The sequence below is a fragment of the Epinephelus moara genome, chromosome 16 (genome assembly GCF_006386435.1).
Source record: "Epinephelus moara isolate mb chromosome 16, YSFRI_EMoa_1.0, whole genome shotgun sequence".
NCBI lineage: Eukaryota > Metazoa > Chordata > Actinopteri > Perciformes > Serranidae > Epinephelus > Epinephelus moara.
Window position 1 is genome coordinate 17,541,737 of NC_065521.1, and position 17,635 is coordinate 17,559,371.

At 41.1% G+C, this 17,635-nt stretch overlaps 1 protein-coding gene across 2 annotated transcripts in view; it reads right to left on the minus strand.

The window, feature by feature from the left end:
• soga1 (suppressor of glucose, autophagy associated 1) overlaps window positions 1–17,635 on the minus strand; it is a 132,652-nt gene that overhangs the window by 89,901 nt on the left and 25,116 nt on the right. For both annotated transcript variants that reach the window (XM_050064234.1, XM_050064232.1), the window contains exon 4: window positions 14,392–14,541. In XM_050064234.1, coding sequence (XP_049920191.1) covers window positions 14,392–14,541 — 150 coding nt within the window. The remainder of the gene's footprint in view (window positions 1–14,391; window positions 14,542–17,635) is intronic.

Here is a 17,635-nt window from a genome sequence, read left to right on the forward strand (position 1 = left end):
CTACTCTCTAAGGGGTTTCTATCACTAAACAGTGTCTAAACATTCATCCCTCCCTCTCTGAATCCATCCATTATCCATCCTACTTCTTTGTATATCATCATCCTCTCTTCCTTTTCTTTCCTCTTGTGTTTTACAGTGTTATTGCTCCCCAGTCACTTCACAATGTCTCCATCAGTGACTCCAACAGTTCATGGCCCTTCAGTACGTGGGGCATCTCAGACACACTCATGTTTCAGGTACTGAGGCATGAAATTGCCTTTGCGCCCCCTCCGGGCCCCCAAAAGATGCTCAACTGTTGGAAAATTGAACACAAATATTGGCAGTAAGGAGGAGGAACATGAGGCAGAGGCAAACACGGTGCTAATCATCTGTGTATAAAACCATCATCATGTCAGAGAGGCGCTGCGTTAGCTCTGTTCTTCGTCTGGGCTCATAAGAGATTATTGGAAAATTAATGGTAAATATATTTGATGGCGGGGAAATTACACGAGAGGCTGTGCAGTTAAGTGGGGTTTTTGTTTCTGAATTGAAAAGAGGCGACAGTGAGGCTGATGCCTGCCTGTGTCTTGTGTTGAGAATGTCCTGTACAGAAAAACAGCAGCATTAGTTGGTTGTTCGGACAGCCCTTTATGACCTTGGTATATGCAGAGGCAGAGCAGAATATAGTGTCGTTATTACAGCAGCTAGAAGTCAGAGCATGGAGGTCGGAGTGGTGGATGAGAATACAAAGTGTGTGACTTTGACACCAGAGTATAAAATTCACTCCCCATCTCGTCATTTTGCAAATGTGGCCCCTAGCTAGTTGGGTATCCCTGGCTTAAACTATTGACCTTAACCACAAGGCAGCAGCAACTTATTTGCTCTAGTCAACTTACTTGTTTCTTTAGCCACCTTAAATGCTGAAATACAGTATAAAACATGTCCATGCAGAGATAAAACCTGCAGTAAGTGATCTCTTCAGCCATTTGATGCAGCACAAACAACCTGATGAGTTTATATGATGAACTTGTTGGTCAGCAGTTGCTTATTTGCACATCCAGCAGATAAGGAGCAACATTAGCATACATCTGGAGTCATGTTTCTGTCCACCTGATGAATGTAAGCCCTGTATTCACCCTTATTTAGCTCTGCTTTTGGTTTCCATAAACTGCTGAAGGAAGCATTTGGCTCTTTAGCTGCTAAATGTTTCACTACAGTATGTTAACCAGCTGCTAGTTGCTACCTGTGTTCGTCCATTCTTTGGAGGTTTTATGTTGAAAACCTCCGACAGCTTTGTTCAAAAAGGGCGAGTAACCAAAACATAAAAAGTTGCAGCTTGCAGTTAATCAGGTACCCAGGGGGATAGGAGGGACTGAAGCATACTGATTGATTTGCAGCCTTTAATTGTGCAAACAGACAAACGTTGCAACACCACTGTGTCATCATCAGAGTCTAAGAGCTGCAAATCAATCACAACAATGAGCTGAAGTTGCTAAAAACCTCCATAGAGATGAGGAGAGCTGCAGAGTGGGGTGATAATCCTCTGTGGGTTTATCACTATGGCACTATGAGAGAAATGCAACATACACATGCAGTATACTTCACGGAAATTAATGCAGTCTAACAGAAAAGTCCTGCAGTGAATCCTAACTTCATTCTGTAGCTAAAAGGCAGGCAGTGTAGGAAGGTAAGAATCGGGTTAATGTGCTTTCTCTTTGTTGACCTTGGTAGAACTCTTGCTGCTGCATTTTGGATTTTTTGAAGATGGAATAAACAAGACTGAGTAAAACCAAAATATAATGAGTTGCAATAGTCGAGGTGGGAGGATATGAAGGCGTTTAGAGAGTGTACACAGCTGCATGAAACTTAATTTTACTACTTGATTGATTTGTTTGTCAGACTTCAATTCTGTGTCGTTATGTCGGGCACAAAAGACACTTGGTTATGGTTTGGAAAAAAAAAATCATGTTTTGGCTTAAAACACCTACGTTTGGTAGCACAGAAGCTGCTGGAAACACAGCGATTGGCTGTAAAACATATCCGGTGTTGCTATATGTTGGTTTATAACAGTGGTCTGCAGCTTGGCAGCATATCTCACTTAGGTGTCACGCCATCCAGCCTCTCCTGATGACAAAGTGACCTCATATACTATGTCACTTCAGAAACATTGACATGATACATATGAAAGTAATGAATGTTACATATTCCTGCCAACATTTTCTTCTGGTGACTGGGCTGGAGCAGACCAGCAGCTATAGAGGCCTGTGTGCTCTGTGTGATATAAAGCAGTGATGTAATATTCTTGGGTTTGCCCTTGTACTGCTTCCTCTCCCTCGTTCTCTCTTTGTGCATGTGTGGCTACAAGGCTTTGATTTCCCCAAAGGACTCTGTGCTCTCCTATACATTACTGTGTGTGTGTGTGTCTGTGTGTGTGTGTGTGTGTGTGTGTGTGTGTGTGTGTCTGTCCCACTGGTACCACTGAAGCTCCTGTCGACCCAGAAATGCTACTGGCAAGATTCCCTTTGTCTTTCCCTGCCGTCTTTCTTTCTCTCCTTCCTTCCTTTCCCCTGACATTTCTTTCTTATCTTTTGTTTGTAATACCCCTGTATCTCATGTTTGTCTATCTGTTGTTCTCTTGTCTTCTCAATCCCCATCTTGGTGCCCTTTCCCTCTTGGTATTCCCCTCCTTTTATGTTTCACTTTCTCATACGTTCTTTTGTTTTTACTGTGTTCCCAATCTCTTTTAGTTCCGTCATCTCATTGTCTTCCCCTCAGTCCTTCTCTTTTTACCTTCAGTGTATCACTTTCTATCTGTCACTCTCACTCTAAATCTATTCCTACTCTTTATCTCTACGAATTCCTCATTTTCCCAGCTGTCACTCATCTTAGTCTTCCCTGTGTCTATTGTTTTCTCTCCATATCGCTCCCCTTTACTCCCGATCTCTCTTTTATTCCCTCTCCATGCTTACCTAGCTTATCCTCTCACCAAACACTTTTTTTCTTTGATCATTCCTCCCTATCAATCTCTCCATCGCCCCTGTATTTTCTTTTGCCTACATAGAATCTTCATCTTTCTCTCTCTGCCTCTCCAAATACAGCATCTCTCTCGATGCTTGTTACGTATATATTAATAATTCAATTACACCATGCAGATTTCTGATTATCGCAGCTCTCATGAAAACCCCGAAACAGAATGAACTTTTCTTCACTCGATCGTCTTCTTCTCTAACGCACGCATCACCCTGACTCTGGTGTTTCATGGCTCTCTGTTCTTCTAAGACCATCTTCACTCTAATCAATCACCCTGACCCAGATAAAGCTAAGTTTAAACCCGGGCTGCTTTGATGCTCTGACCCATTTAACGGCACTTGTGTCCCTGCAGACAACACACTGCTTTCATTGTTGGCCTGAGATTGGCAGCGGGGGAAATAACACGGGTGCCATGACCTGTGTGCTGCAGGAAAGTAGATATGGAGGTGAAAAAGGGACTCAGCCAATGAATGATTGATACTCAGTTTAGCTGAATTACATCACAGGTTTTTACAGCATCTTTACCAGCCGTTACCTTTTTCAAGAGGTAAATTGTAAGTTCTCAGGCTGGCGCTGAGGACGGCATGTTTATTTTTCAGTATCACTCACAGCAGTACTCTCTTTTTATGGAGAATCCGTGCTCATGAACTTTGGTAGATCAACAGAAAATTACCTGGCAACTTTTTTGGTCATTTTTCAAGCGAAAAGCCAAATATTCTGTTTCTCTGGAGAGGAATTGCTGCTTTTCTTTGTCATATGCAGGGTTCCCACACATTTTCCTGGACAACATTTTAAAACCTTTCCATGACTTTTCAAGGACCAATAATACTTTTTTTTCTTGCCCCACTTGCCCACCTTTTTTCAGACATGTTAGATTCAAGGAGAGATGGAACACTGGGAGAAAATGGAAAAACGTACATCATGGTGAATGAAACATCACACACTGACACACATTTGAGCTACGTTAGGTCGACAGCTACAGAAAATACATTTACTGAAATTACATTATATTACTTTGTAAAGTATTCACAGCAAAATACTGTAAGAATTTCATTTACAACAAGATTCCATGACTTTTCCAAAACTTTCAATGATTTTTACTGAATCCATGACTTTTCCAAGCTTGCAAAACATTATTGTGAAATTCCATGACTTTTCCAGGTTTTCCATGACCGTGGAAACCCTGCAATATCAAAGTAAGTTGAGATTTATTAATTTTTTTTTGCACAATTTTCTAACATTTTATCCACTAAGTCATTAATTGACAGATTAACCAGTAATGAAAATAGTCGTAGTTGCAGCCCTAGAGCAAGCAGTGTGTCCTACTGCACTACTAATGCAGCACAAATAATCTTCTACCATGTCTTAAATTAGATTTTGAAGATTTTTTTGCTGTACATTTGGCAGCCTAACTTGCTGAGCTTGTAAATAACGGAAGTGAAAACCAAGCAGAAACAGCCTCGGGTTCAACGGGTTAATTGAGGCCTTAAATATAAACACCCTGGTTTTACCTTCAAAAAGTCACACTAACTTTACAGCTTAACTGACCTTCCATTAACCCCGAATGTATCTCGTGCTCTGTTGTGCTTATGGACGTCACACTCGCATGCACATACTCGTGCTGCCAGATTTGCACACATGCATGCAGGAATAAACATACAAAAGGTCAATGTGGGCATTAAATTACATTAACACACACTGCAGGCTAACCTGCATGTGAGTCAACGCCCTGTCTTCGCTTTCAGAAAGAAGGAATACACACGCACATAAACACACATGCATGACACACTTACAAAATGCACACTGCAAAGTCTCAGGCTACCCTTGCCCCACATCCCTCAACTCGCTACAAACAATAGGCAGCACTTCCTGAAAGTCAGAAATAACAGGGAACAGTTTCCTTCAGCAGTAACTTGGGAATATGAGAGAGAGAGAGAGAGAGAGAGAGAGAGAGAGAGAGAGAGAGAGAGAGAGAGAGAGAGAGCAATGAAAAGTCCATGTAGCCTCCACAGAGGTAGATACTGAGCCCAAAACCACTCCCATTGCTTCATGAGCTGTGAATTGAAATGTGGGACACTTATGAATCAGCAATTTATATGAATTTTTCTATATATCACAGTCGATTTTTAACAATTGTGGGAATGTTTTAGGGGCACTATAAAGAGCACATACTTTGTCACACTACATATTCTAAGTGCATCTCCCTCCACCTGTTTTTTTGGGCATTTCCTATTGGCACTTAGGAAGAACCTGAGCGGAAATGCTGGAAATTTAAAAAAAAAAAAAAAAGTTGAAATATCACAAAAGTTTTTATGCTTTTACGCAGCTGAGGCAGAGGTTTGTGTATCGATGAAAGCAACTGCACCCATTTATTTCAGGTTGTCACTTAGCGCAGGTGCCCTTAAAAGATTTTTCTTTTGTGTTTTGTGGCCCATTGTATGTAATTGCTATCCTGTGAAAACCAAGCATCTCCAAGCTATGAGAAAGATTCCTGTTTTCAACTTTGTAAAATGGTTTACTTTGCTCAAGACATAGGAGAATTTTCTGACCCCATAACATAACATTTTATCCTTCGTTTTACAGAATTCAACATGCCAGATGTGGTAATAAATGGACGCATAGTGTCTGTTTTCTTGCCCAATAGACTTGAGATGAGGTCACACAAAAAGAAAGCTTTTAATCGTAGGCTGACAACACTTTTTTAACAGTGACCATCTTTCCTTAACCTTTACCAAATCACTGCCGTGCCCACATACTGCAGAAAAGAAGTAACTAGTAATGTGATCAATGGATGTTGACATGGTTTTGTAGGATCACCCAATATCAGTGGTCATTCTGGCCAAAAGGGTTTGCCACACCATTTCTCTGAACATATCTGCATTTATGACAAAGAGAGGTGTGTGTCAGGTGTGTTCCTGTGTGTTATGGGAAGATTGTGTGAAAGACAAAGAGAGAAAAAAAAGAGCATAAAAACGTCCATTTTATATACTGGGGTGTGTGTGTGTGTGTGTGTGTGTGTGCCCAAGCAGACAGAGCGACCTTATCATCCTCAACAGACTAACTCTAAATCACCATGCTATCAAACACACACACACACAGAAAGGGAGAAAGAAACCTCCAGAATGACCTTCACGGGATACATGGGAATTAAACTCACACGAAGAGGAGGAGAGAGGTAGTACGTACATATGTATATCTACTTGTGAGAGAAACAAAGAACAGAGGGTGGAAAAGAAAGAGAAGAAAATAGCCAATGAAAGAAAAGAAGCGACAGAATGAAAAAAGAGAATCAGCGAGTGACATGCTGCATTTTTCCCTTCGCCCTCAAGTCACTGAGGATTTTTTTCCAATTAAGGCTGTTATCTCCTCGACTGCCAGCCCTCCCGCAAAGACCCCACATGGTACAGTCCCCCTCTCCACTACCTCTCTTTTCCCTCTGTCTCTCTCTCAGCCTTACTTCTCTCTCTTTTCTCCCTTTGTTCTCTGTTAATTCCTCCTGTTCTCCATCTATCTGAGTGCAATACTCCAAGTTCACCCAGCCTACCGTCCGTCTTTGTATTCCCACATTTCACATCCCTTCATCTGTCTACCTCTCCTTCTTTTAAGCTCTCTATTGTGCTCAGTCACCTTGAGGCAGTGTGGCCACAGCTGGAATACAAGCTTTCCTGGTCAACTTCTATTGCAGTCTATGAACAAAGAAACACCAGGATTCAGGCGGGTAACACAGCACAACAGCTCGCCACAGTGTGAGCTGCTATTCATAAAGGTGTAGTGCTTTTTGTTTGGCAGTGAGACAACAGTGATGGGAGTTAACTAGTTAACAAAACATAAAGTGTTGATATTTAATTGTGCAGCCTACAGGCTCAGTCCTTAAGGGATGCAAACTGTACTGCACATGACCACCAAATAAACATTAGGCATAGTCATTCATTCATTTTCCGTAACTGCTTATCCTGTTGGAGGTCGTGAGGGGCTGGAGCCTATCCCTGCTGTCAGTGGGTGAGAGGCAGGGTTCACCCTGAAAAGGGCACCAGACTATCACAGGGCTGACACACAGAGACAGACAACCATTCACACTCACATTCACACCTATGGGCAATTTACAGTCACCTGTTACCTAACCTGCATGTCTTTGAAGTGTGGGAGGAAGCCGGAGTACCCAGAGAAAAACCCACAACGCTGACACAGGGAGAACATGTACACAGGTTTGAACCTCCTGCACCGGGGTCAGATCAGGAACCCTCCTTGCTGTGAGGCGACAACATGTACATCCCATAGGCTGCTCTAACATGCACCGTGATCACCTTGATTGTCCATCGGTTTATAGTATCTTCTAGAGTTAGTTGTACTTATTGTATTATTATTATTCCAATTTAGCTTTCTTTTAGCTCTTAAATTGTAAGACATTATACTGGGTGAGAGGGAAACAGCATTTCAATTCTCCGTATGTCCTGCACATATAGCAACTGACAATAAAAACCTTTTGAATTTGAACTTTGAACAATGCTAACCAGTCAAGTCAAGTGTAGTCCAGCCCAGCCCAGCCCAGTCAAGTCAAGTCAAGTCAAGTCAAGTCAAGTCAAGTCAAGTCAAGTCAAGTCAAGTCAAGTCAAGTTCAGAGTAGTCCAGTGTACTCCAGTTCAGTTCTTGCACTTTTTATATTGCCTAATGTTCATAAAATATTCACATTTCGGCTGAATTGATGCATTTAAAGGGGAACTATGTCCATTTCAAAATTCATACATGTTATTCCTATGGTCTAAGAAGGTCCAAAAACATTAGTAAACATAAACAACTCTCCAAAAATCCAAAAACAAGAGTGCTAAAACTCAAATTTGTGATGTCATCAAGTAACATCTGGAGCAGCTCTAGACTTTATACCCTGTGACATCACAAGTTTGAGACTTCCTGCTCTGGTTTGTGGCTTTAAGAGAGAGAGGAGCTTATAATTTTGATATTGTTGCCATTTAAATTCATGTACAATATGTGTAACTATGGTTTTCATAATGAGATATACATAAGGTAAAATAATAGTTTACTATTTTATCTGTCAACATGCAGACACATCCTGACTGTCACAGCCTTTGTGTACATATCCTGTGCTGGATATAGATTGAAACAAGAATGCATGAGGAAACTATTACGTGCATGTTGTCAAGTCTTCTGTTAAATCTGCATCAGTCACTGCAGGGAGTGAGCAACACAGAAAATGATACATCGGGCAGACGTTAACGGCAGCTGGAGCAGGGTCAAAGTCATTCATTCAATCTGCTTATGATCACCTCACGAGGACCTGACCGTCTTTATTCTCCTCTTTGCCCCATCATTTCTCCTCCTGTGGGCCTTCATCGCATACTTATTCATGAGGCAGAGGGACATCATGTACCACAGCACAGTCAACCCCGTGTGAAACAGTAACATAAAAAATTCAGCACACATAAACTGTGGCTGGTGTTATTTGTCTGTTTACACCGCACACAGCCACAACAAAGAGAGAGCAGAAATGGTAGTAACCAAAAACAGCAAAAACAATACCTGCAGAATCAGAAACCAGCGTGCTCTTGTGTTTGTCTGAAAACGCTTCTCTTTTTCTCACAACAGCCTGCTGAAATCCACAAGACTACCCTCCATCTCATCCTTCAAAATCCCCTCAACATCAGACTCAGCTCCATTATCTCCTCCACCATCCCCTCCTCCTCCATCCCTTCAATCAATCCTTTCCTCCTCGCCTCCACATGACAAAACACCTGGAAAAGACACACCCTATATAGGCTACCCCCCCCGCCCCTCGATTTCTACAGAGAGATCATTCCTCTCCCTCCTTCTATACTCGCTAACCTACATCCCTCTATAACTCTCCCCCACGCCCCCTCTCTCCATCACATCTGACCTTGCCTCCTTCAAAGGTCAAACAGCTGGAACGGATCGATGGTTTCAGAGATGACTGCAGCAGCAGGAGGAGGAAGAAAGGAGAGAGACGAGAGGAGGGGCGAGACAGAAATGGAGAGGTATGAGTGAGCGAGGGAGTAAAGGCTTTGGTATGGAGGAGGGAGAGGGTGATGAGAGGGGGAGGACAGGAGGAGGAGACGGGCAGAGAGGAGATTTTGAAAGAGGAGGGAGACGGGATAAAGAAATCCCTGCATCAGCATTCCTTTGGGTCTCTGTGGATGCAGCAGTAGCAGCGAGAGGAGGGAGGAAGGTGATAATAAATAGGGAGAGATAGAGTGAGGGAGGGAGGGAGGGATGGGAGAGCAGGACAGAGAGAATTAAGAAGAGAGGGAACACCTCCCTTCTCCTCGTTCCACTTAATTGCATTGATTGTCTCTTTACCCACAGGGTGGTAAACAATAGAGATCTGTGTGTACTCAGTTAAGTGTGTGTTGGTCACCGTGTGCTAAACATACAAATACTACAAAAACACAGTATATTATAGTAGCACATGGTTTCACAGAAAGCAACCACTGCACGTACAACATAACAATCTGTGTTCAAATCTGAGACAAAACACTAACTAACAGTGTGTTCATACGAAAAGCCATGTTTTTAGTTGTCCGTCTCACACACTTTTGACAAAACAGATGCACATTTATTTTAGAAAAACAAATTAAGCTGTATACAGAGGCTGCGTAACAACTTACTCTGGTCATACTCTTGTATACAAGACCTAAAGCACATTTTTCATCTTTTTAGGTCCATTTTCTTCCAATTTATGTCTAACTACATTCATTGTGTGCTGGGCTCTGATTGCAGCAAAAAGGTGGGTGACCTACACTTAATACTGTACCTGAACGCATCCTGTTTAAGCACAACAAGGCAGCCAACACGATGGAGAAGGCAACATGATGTCTGCCCCCCCCCCCAAACCATAACATTCTACTCCAGTGAAACACAGTGGGAGGCAGCTATGCTAAGCTAGCTCATTGCAAGATGGTTATTATCCCTGTGACGCCATTACTAGACCAGAAGCAGAAGACCCTCGAATAGCCTACAGGTCTGACGTTTGGAGCCACTTTGGTTTTGTCTGTGAATTATGAGGGCAGGGGCAAGAGGGAGAGTGGTGGATGAAAATAAACAAACAAAGGTATGTCACATCTCATTTACGCCATGTAGCGCGCCAACTTCACCCCAATGTGTGAGCAACAGAAACACTACATGCAAACGTTATTCCCGCAGCATTAAGGCAGCCATTCCCAACTGATTCAAACAGGGGAGAAAGAAATCCTTTCGGCAATTAATGACGTTACATTTATTGCCACGGATATGAGACCCGACTATGCAGTGAAAAACATAGGCTTTGACGAACATGCTCAATGTAACTGAGCCCCGTAACAATTTTCCTTCACAAGCCCACATTAACCAGACTGTAATTCAAAAAACAAAAGCCCAAATTATGATGATAGTTTTTATAAAATGAACACACTGTTCTTTCATTTCAGAAACAGAACTTTAAAAATCAAGGAGATTTCTACCTTTTTGCTGTATTGAAAACATACCGAACCGTGACACCACTGTGTCCCATTGAACTAAACCTTACATTTTGTTAACTGTTAGACCCCTACACACTACGTCACATTACAATTCCTTACTAACATGTTTTGCATTTGGCATGGGATGATATAAATAAATTCATGCCACTATTATTCTGGCCAAAATAACAGTGATTCAAAATATTACGATAATCACCAAATGAGCTTAAAACTCTTAGAATGGCACTGAAACATTACATTTTGTGAAGAAACAAATATTTTTATTACATCACAGACAGGACACCCATCTTTTCTTTAGTGAACATCCTTTTTAGTGAAAAACAATCAATATTACGATGTCATCATATCTTTTGATATGAAATTTACTGATCCTTGATTCAGGTTTTAAGGATTTTTAAGGTTGGTGTGTATGCAGCCTGTTTTTGCAGTGTCTCTTGTTGTTGGGTGCCCAGCAGTCTCTTTGGGTGCTGCTGGATATTAACAATTGTCATGATAATGGAAATTCACTATGATCAACTTATTGAGTGTTTTTTTTTATCGCGATCCATGATAAAAATGTGTATCATCCCATCCCTTTGTTGTCTACAAAGATGCTTTGGTTTTGCTGTTGATCCTTTAATAAGTACCATTTTAGAAATTGTATATTTATATTATGATTTGTGCTACTAGGTGCTTGGTTACACATTTACAAGGGCAAAAATTCCTGACCAAAATCAGTTCATTTCTAGATAAAAATACTGCTGTTATATACATGCACTTTCTAATGAAGATTATTGGAATGATTCTCCTTTAGTTGTTGTGCATACAGCATAAAGATCGTTAGGTTTGCAGAAACTAATCCCTCTCCAGTTCCCAGTAAAATACCATCGGCCTGCAGCAGCAAACTAAAGGTCTAGCCCTACGCAGCATAGCTCTGCTTTGTGAAGAACATCAATATCAGTGCAGACTGGAGGCTGCAGCCGCCACCAGGACACAATCAATAATTCACAAACCTCCTTTACACCTGTGAATCACCAAAGCCTCCATTGTCTGTGTGCTCTTCTGTGTCTCTGTCTTTTTGTCCAGTTTACTGGTCTTTTTTTTTTTTTTTTACACCTATGTCTTTATCGCCTCTCCATCCGTGGTCTATCTAAAGGTCTTTTTCTTGTTTTTCTTATCGCTGCCATCTCTCCAGTTTCTGGGATGTACTTTAATTCTCCTCTTTGTACTGTTATGATCAAAGTTGAGACACAGCTGAGTGAGACATTCCTGTGTGGATGAGCACACACACAAACACGGCTCCCTGAATCATATCTGCTATGTGAAGAATCCCCTTCTCTGAAGGGTTGGCGTATCTCAACACAACACACCCAAACACAGCTCATGAAACCATGTCAGTCAGACAGTTAGCAAACAAGCAGAGAGCCCCTCATGGCAGTCATGCGGCCAGTCAATAGAAGGAGATTCAAGGCTTAGATTGACACTGAATCGTCAGTATGAAGGATGAGCAACTGTGTTATAAAACATCTGTCCTCTGAGTAAAAAGTCAAAGCAAGCCATGTACATAAAAAGACAACTACAACTCCTGTGGGGCATTTTGTTAAGAAACAACAAAGCACCAAACTTAAATTTCTGTTTCATCCACTGCTAACAGCAAGAACAAGCTAATGATTACACTTTGTACAAAATTCACTCAGCAGTTTAAATTCCAACGACAACAACAACGTGTTATAAATTCGCTACAGCTTCACTCTGATTCACCCCTCTGGCTGGATTCTTCACCACTGTACTGATGGCTGATAATAATAGTAGTATTAAGGGCTGTCCACCAAACTAAAGGAAAAAACATGACTTTTCGGAAACAATGCTAGAATAATCAATACTGACTGGCAGAACAGAAATTCATAGTATTGTCAATTTATGTAAGAGACTCCAGTGTTTCTGTGCAGAAGAATGTTGAGGATTTTATTTAACAAACAAAGACTTTAAAATGGGAATTGGAAGTGAGTACACTTCTGGAACTAGTAATGCAAATGAAGCACAAAGCTCCAGGGCTGAAAAATGAAGGCAACATGGAAGTGCCAACAGCTGCAGTTCTTTGAATGGCCACTTGGGACTGGCTCCAGAAGTGAGTCAATCCCCGTAGACCCCATGCTACAATGCCAAACTTAACAGCTGAAATAAACATGTTTACAGCCTGGTACAAACAGTTTTGGTCTCTATAGATTGTTTCAACACTCATGACAACTGTACGGGAGTGAATTTTTATAAACCTGCTTGGTTCCCGCTTTTATATCACCCGCTTACTTTTTTATTAAGGCTTAAAGTTACGCATATTTAAGGGTGGGGACATATGAGTGACAGGCTGTCTGTGAGCTGTGCTACAATCTATGAGTCAGATCCGCTCCTCCACAGCTTCATCCTCTCATCCAAAAATGGTCACTCCCAGTTCCAAGAGTCAAGGCTTCAAGACAACAGTCCACAAACCAATGGGTGACATCATGCTGGCTATGTCCATTACTTTTTAAACAGTCTATGATGCAAACACAAAACATATGATGCAATCAACTAGCCGAACTAGGTGCCAAATTCTTAAGACATTAAGTACAGCACTGAGGCTAACCCGTCAATAAGCATGACATAAAACTATCAATACAGCATGGTCGAAGGAGAAAGTGAAGTATCTGCTGATATCTGCAATCTCATTCTTTTGGTCACTACCCAAACATCATGACTATAGGTGATGGTGCCAATAAATATTTACCAATCAGCCTCGCTCTGCATTTTACAATCATTAGTGAACAAGAAAGGCAACAAAGTAACCACTTAGTAACCAGTTAAATAAACTGTCTACTGCTGTAAAGTCAACACCAAGATACATTGAGCGTCTCTCACAGCCATCTTTCCAGCCATCCACAAACAGCAAATTGGCAATTGTATAGACAGAACACACAGTCCAGCCAGGCCAGAGCAGACAGACCCAGATCTCCTGCCAGCGAGCCAGCCGTCCACCCAACCCTGACCCACATCAGGAGCCTGGTGCTGGGCCAAGGCCGTGAGCATCAGCCCATCAGGCACTGAGGAAAAGAGACAGTGAGCAGAACCAGTGCGGTGAGAGAGAAAAGGGTGGAAAGACGGGGCCTCATTTTATGCTTTTCACTCAGATTAGACCGTTCAGAGGGAAGACAGTGGAGAGGTTGATCTTGCTTAACTCGGAGTGAATCTAGGTCCAAAATCACTTTATTTTTTAATTTATTTTCCTTTCAAACGAGTGCAACGCCAACTCTGTTTATTTTATTTTCACTTCGGCTGGCCCTGACATCAAATCTTATTCTCCCTTTTCATTGCGTTGTTTTATTGGCTCCACTTGGTTTAACAAGAAAGTCCCTGGAGTGGCAGCAGAGTGGCAGAAACAAAGTCAACACTAGATGAGAGCAGAGACGGGCTCTCCTGAGGCTCGCAGGCAAACTGAGCGCAGTAAACAGTGTTTTCTTCAAAAGGCTGAAAGGACGACAGGCTAAATAAGGATTTGCCTGAACCTCAGTGTTTAGCTGAAATTTCCAGGTTGGTCCAAACTCAAACAGACACTTAAATCTGAACTTAGACCATAGTAATCTTCTGCAACAAGTTTTTAAATAGCCCAGCAGTGAACTGTGAATTGGGTAACTACTGCTACAAAGATGACACAACTAAATGCAATACTACAGCTTCCTTGCATACAGACAACTCCCAGAATTCTCAAAAACTAGAAACTGTTTTGTTGACTCTGCATCAAGACACAAAGCCTTACAGCTACATCAAATACTCAAGACTTGACAAACAGCAACTAACCCGTTCAGTGGGCCAACTAGCCTTGCTGAACCCATTATGGCCTCTCCTGGCTTCACACAGCACAGTTACGAGATTCTGATCGTACCTTGTCAATCTCCTGCTGCAGGACCTGTTTGGCGACCTCCAGGTCCTGCAGTCGGACCCTCAGCTCCTCGTTCTCCTGCTCCAGACGACTCCTCTTCTTTTCCACGCTGTCCAGCTGGCTGTGAAGACGGATGGACACGTCCTTCGCCACCTGAGGGAGGGATGGAGGAAATTAGGCTCAGCGCATCTTACAATTCCTTTACGCTTGTGCCAGCTTCGTAGATGAAAAACAGTAATGTTGTGCAAAACACTTTACATAAAGCAAATATGGACTAAACAAGGTAATACTTCATTTGGCTTCATATACTATTGTAAGTGGGCTCCTTTTGTTTTAATTATGTGGTACGCTGGAATCCGGAATTATGTGAGTTTGATTGTCTTCAGAAAAGTCAAACTTGTTTCTGATGAAAGGACATATTTCCAAAGACTGGCCTAAACTGAACTTACACTATTCATAAAAAGGTTCAAATGAGACATGACTCATATCTTCCCCCAGAATAAAGTACATAAGTTGGAGTCATGAGTCATTTCAGTAAACAGATCTCCATTAGCCAGAGCTGATACAATAACCTTTAAACTGTCATCACGGGATATTGCTTTTCATGTCACTAATCTCAGTTCAGGTAAAAGAGATGAAACCTTGGCTCTATTTCACTTCATTTTCAAGTGTCAGAAATGTTCCAGGAACGCTGCCATTGCAACCAGGACCAGTTAAATGACTGTTATTTTAGCTGAGTCTACAATTTGTGTCATCTCTATCAACAGGAACCTTTTTTTTAACCTAATAAAGCCCAAAAGATAATTAACAGCACTCTGGAGGAGTGCAAGGAGATGATCTTTATACATAATGTGATCTTATGAAAGTCTGATTGTTCCCCCCTGAGGGGACTGATTCATTAAAAGTTTCTAATGTCAAAGAGTCAAAGTAGGGCAAAGTCGACTCCCTGGAGTCTGATATGAAAACAGCACAACAGGAAACAAAAAGCAGTAACACCATCTGATAACTGAATTACAGTTTACTGGAGATCATGCAATTATAACGTTATAATATTCAAAATTAGAATGACTTTATTATGAGACAAGTGCAAGAACAGGCCTAGTGATATTGTTTGCTTTAGTTATCGCTGGTTTGAAGTCCATTAGATGGTACATGAAGTGGTTGTGCTACAGAGACACAGTCAGTAGGGATGCACTATTATCATCCAAACATCAGTATCTGCCAATTTGCCTTGTTGACTGCCACCTGCCAATTGCCAAATAAGATGGCATTTATTGAAGACAGTGGCTGATGCTTTGTTGTTGTGTCACATCAAATTTATTCAGGCTTAAAAGCAGGGCTCAAGACTAACAGTGTTCCGTCACCTCTGGGACAGTAGTGTTTAGGATGAACAGAGGTCTTCCGAGAGACGGCATCTGGACGAAAGTACGCAGTGAACTCATGTTTTTTCCCTGATCATGCTACATTGTGAACAACAAATCTGTGTTTGGAATCAGCAGGAGGAGAGCTATTTAATGTTAGCTGTTAGCAGCCTCCGAAACTAACGGCGGTTGCATTGAGTTACATTATGATGCATTCAAGCTCTTTTTGGAAAAAATGAGAACTGGGCTTAAGTAAATAAATTCATCACAATGGATTCAAATGTTGTCTTGCAAAACTTTGTTTTTTGACTTTAATACTGAAGTTGTTTGAAGGAGAAATTTGTTGATGTTTTAACAGCAATGTACAATAGATATTAGAAAGGGTATTATGATATAAATAGTATGTATGTTTATCGTGTGAGGTTATATTAAAGGTTGTTTCATAAATTTGTATGATTGAATCTGTGCTCATTCAAAGATAGCGTAATTTAATTTAATTTTAGCTATTTTCTTTATATCATGAATACTTATTTGTTTCCCTTGCACGAAAGGGGGAATAAACACAACAAAGAAAAACAAAATAAACACACACACACATACACACAAATAGGTATCAGCTGTCGTCCAAATATTACTTTAAACGCCAATATCGGCCCTGAATTCGGTGCATCCCCAACAGTCAGCATTCCAGATCTGGGTTTAATGTCCTGATGACAAATAGCTGAAGTCAAAGCACACACTGAGAGCCAGTATTAAACCATGGTGTTCATTTCTTTTCCTTGTTATAGTCTTTGGACCAGCAGTTGACATTTTGGATGGGCTTTTTGTCCTGGAAATATTGCCTTCCAACTTTTATGAACTGGGCAGCAATAAAAAAGGCATAAAGCCTCATATTCTGAGCTGTAATGATGGCCATCTCTGACTCGTGCTGCAATATACAAACCTATGAGGGTATCTGGTAATGTATTTTTTCTATGCTGAAATACAAGCACTATCATTTGTCTTTTTTTTTCATGACAAATACACCATTAGTGTGCAATGCAAATACAGCTAGGCATCAAGCAATTTATATTAAGGCAGAGAGACTCAAACAAAAATGTGCAGTACTTTTAAATACACAGTTTTTCAGGAAATTTGTCCGGCAACTGCAACATAGATGCAGCTGAAAATATTTCTTCAGTTTTTGTATGATTCTAAAGCTTCAGGTGACTCGCACACTAAAAACAAACAAACAAGAAAACAATACTGGGCAGACGATCGCCCGCTGCATCATGCTCAATCAGTGCCTTTTGGTTATGAAAAAAAAAAAGAATATAAAAGAGGTCAACTGCTTTAATAAACATCAATTTAAAGTTCAAAATGATTGCTTTGGTTCCACTGACACTGACTATGAGGGCTTTTATTCTAAAAGGCTGTATTAGATTTGATGAAATGAAACTTTAATGATTCCCACCGGGAGCTGAGTAAATGGATATATTCTGTTTTAGAGAAAAATGCTTGAGTTAAATCAATCACTCAACAGCTCATAAATGTACTCAGGCCCATTAACCTCAATACTGATTTAATGTAGTGGGAGAGGGTCTTTAGTATCTGATGATTTAACAGTTTTGTGTTCATAGATTTTACTTTTATGTTAACAATTAGTGAGAGTAGGCTCTAATCTTACTATATAATGATGAAAACTCTGTCTGTGGGTGTGGCTGTTCCACATTTTTCTCCTCACTGACTTGGTCAATCCATGTGAAATTTGGCACAGTGGTAGAGGGTCATGGGAGGATGTGAATGAAGCAATATTACATCAACTGGCCAAAGGGGGGCGCTATAGCAACTGATTGAAATTGCAAACTTTGAATGGGCATATCTCATGCCCCGTATGACATAGAGAC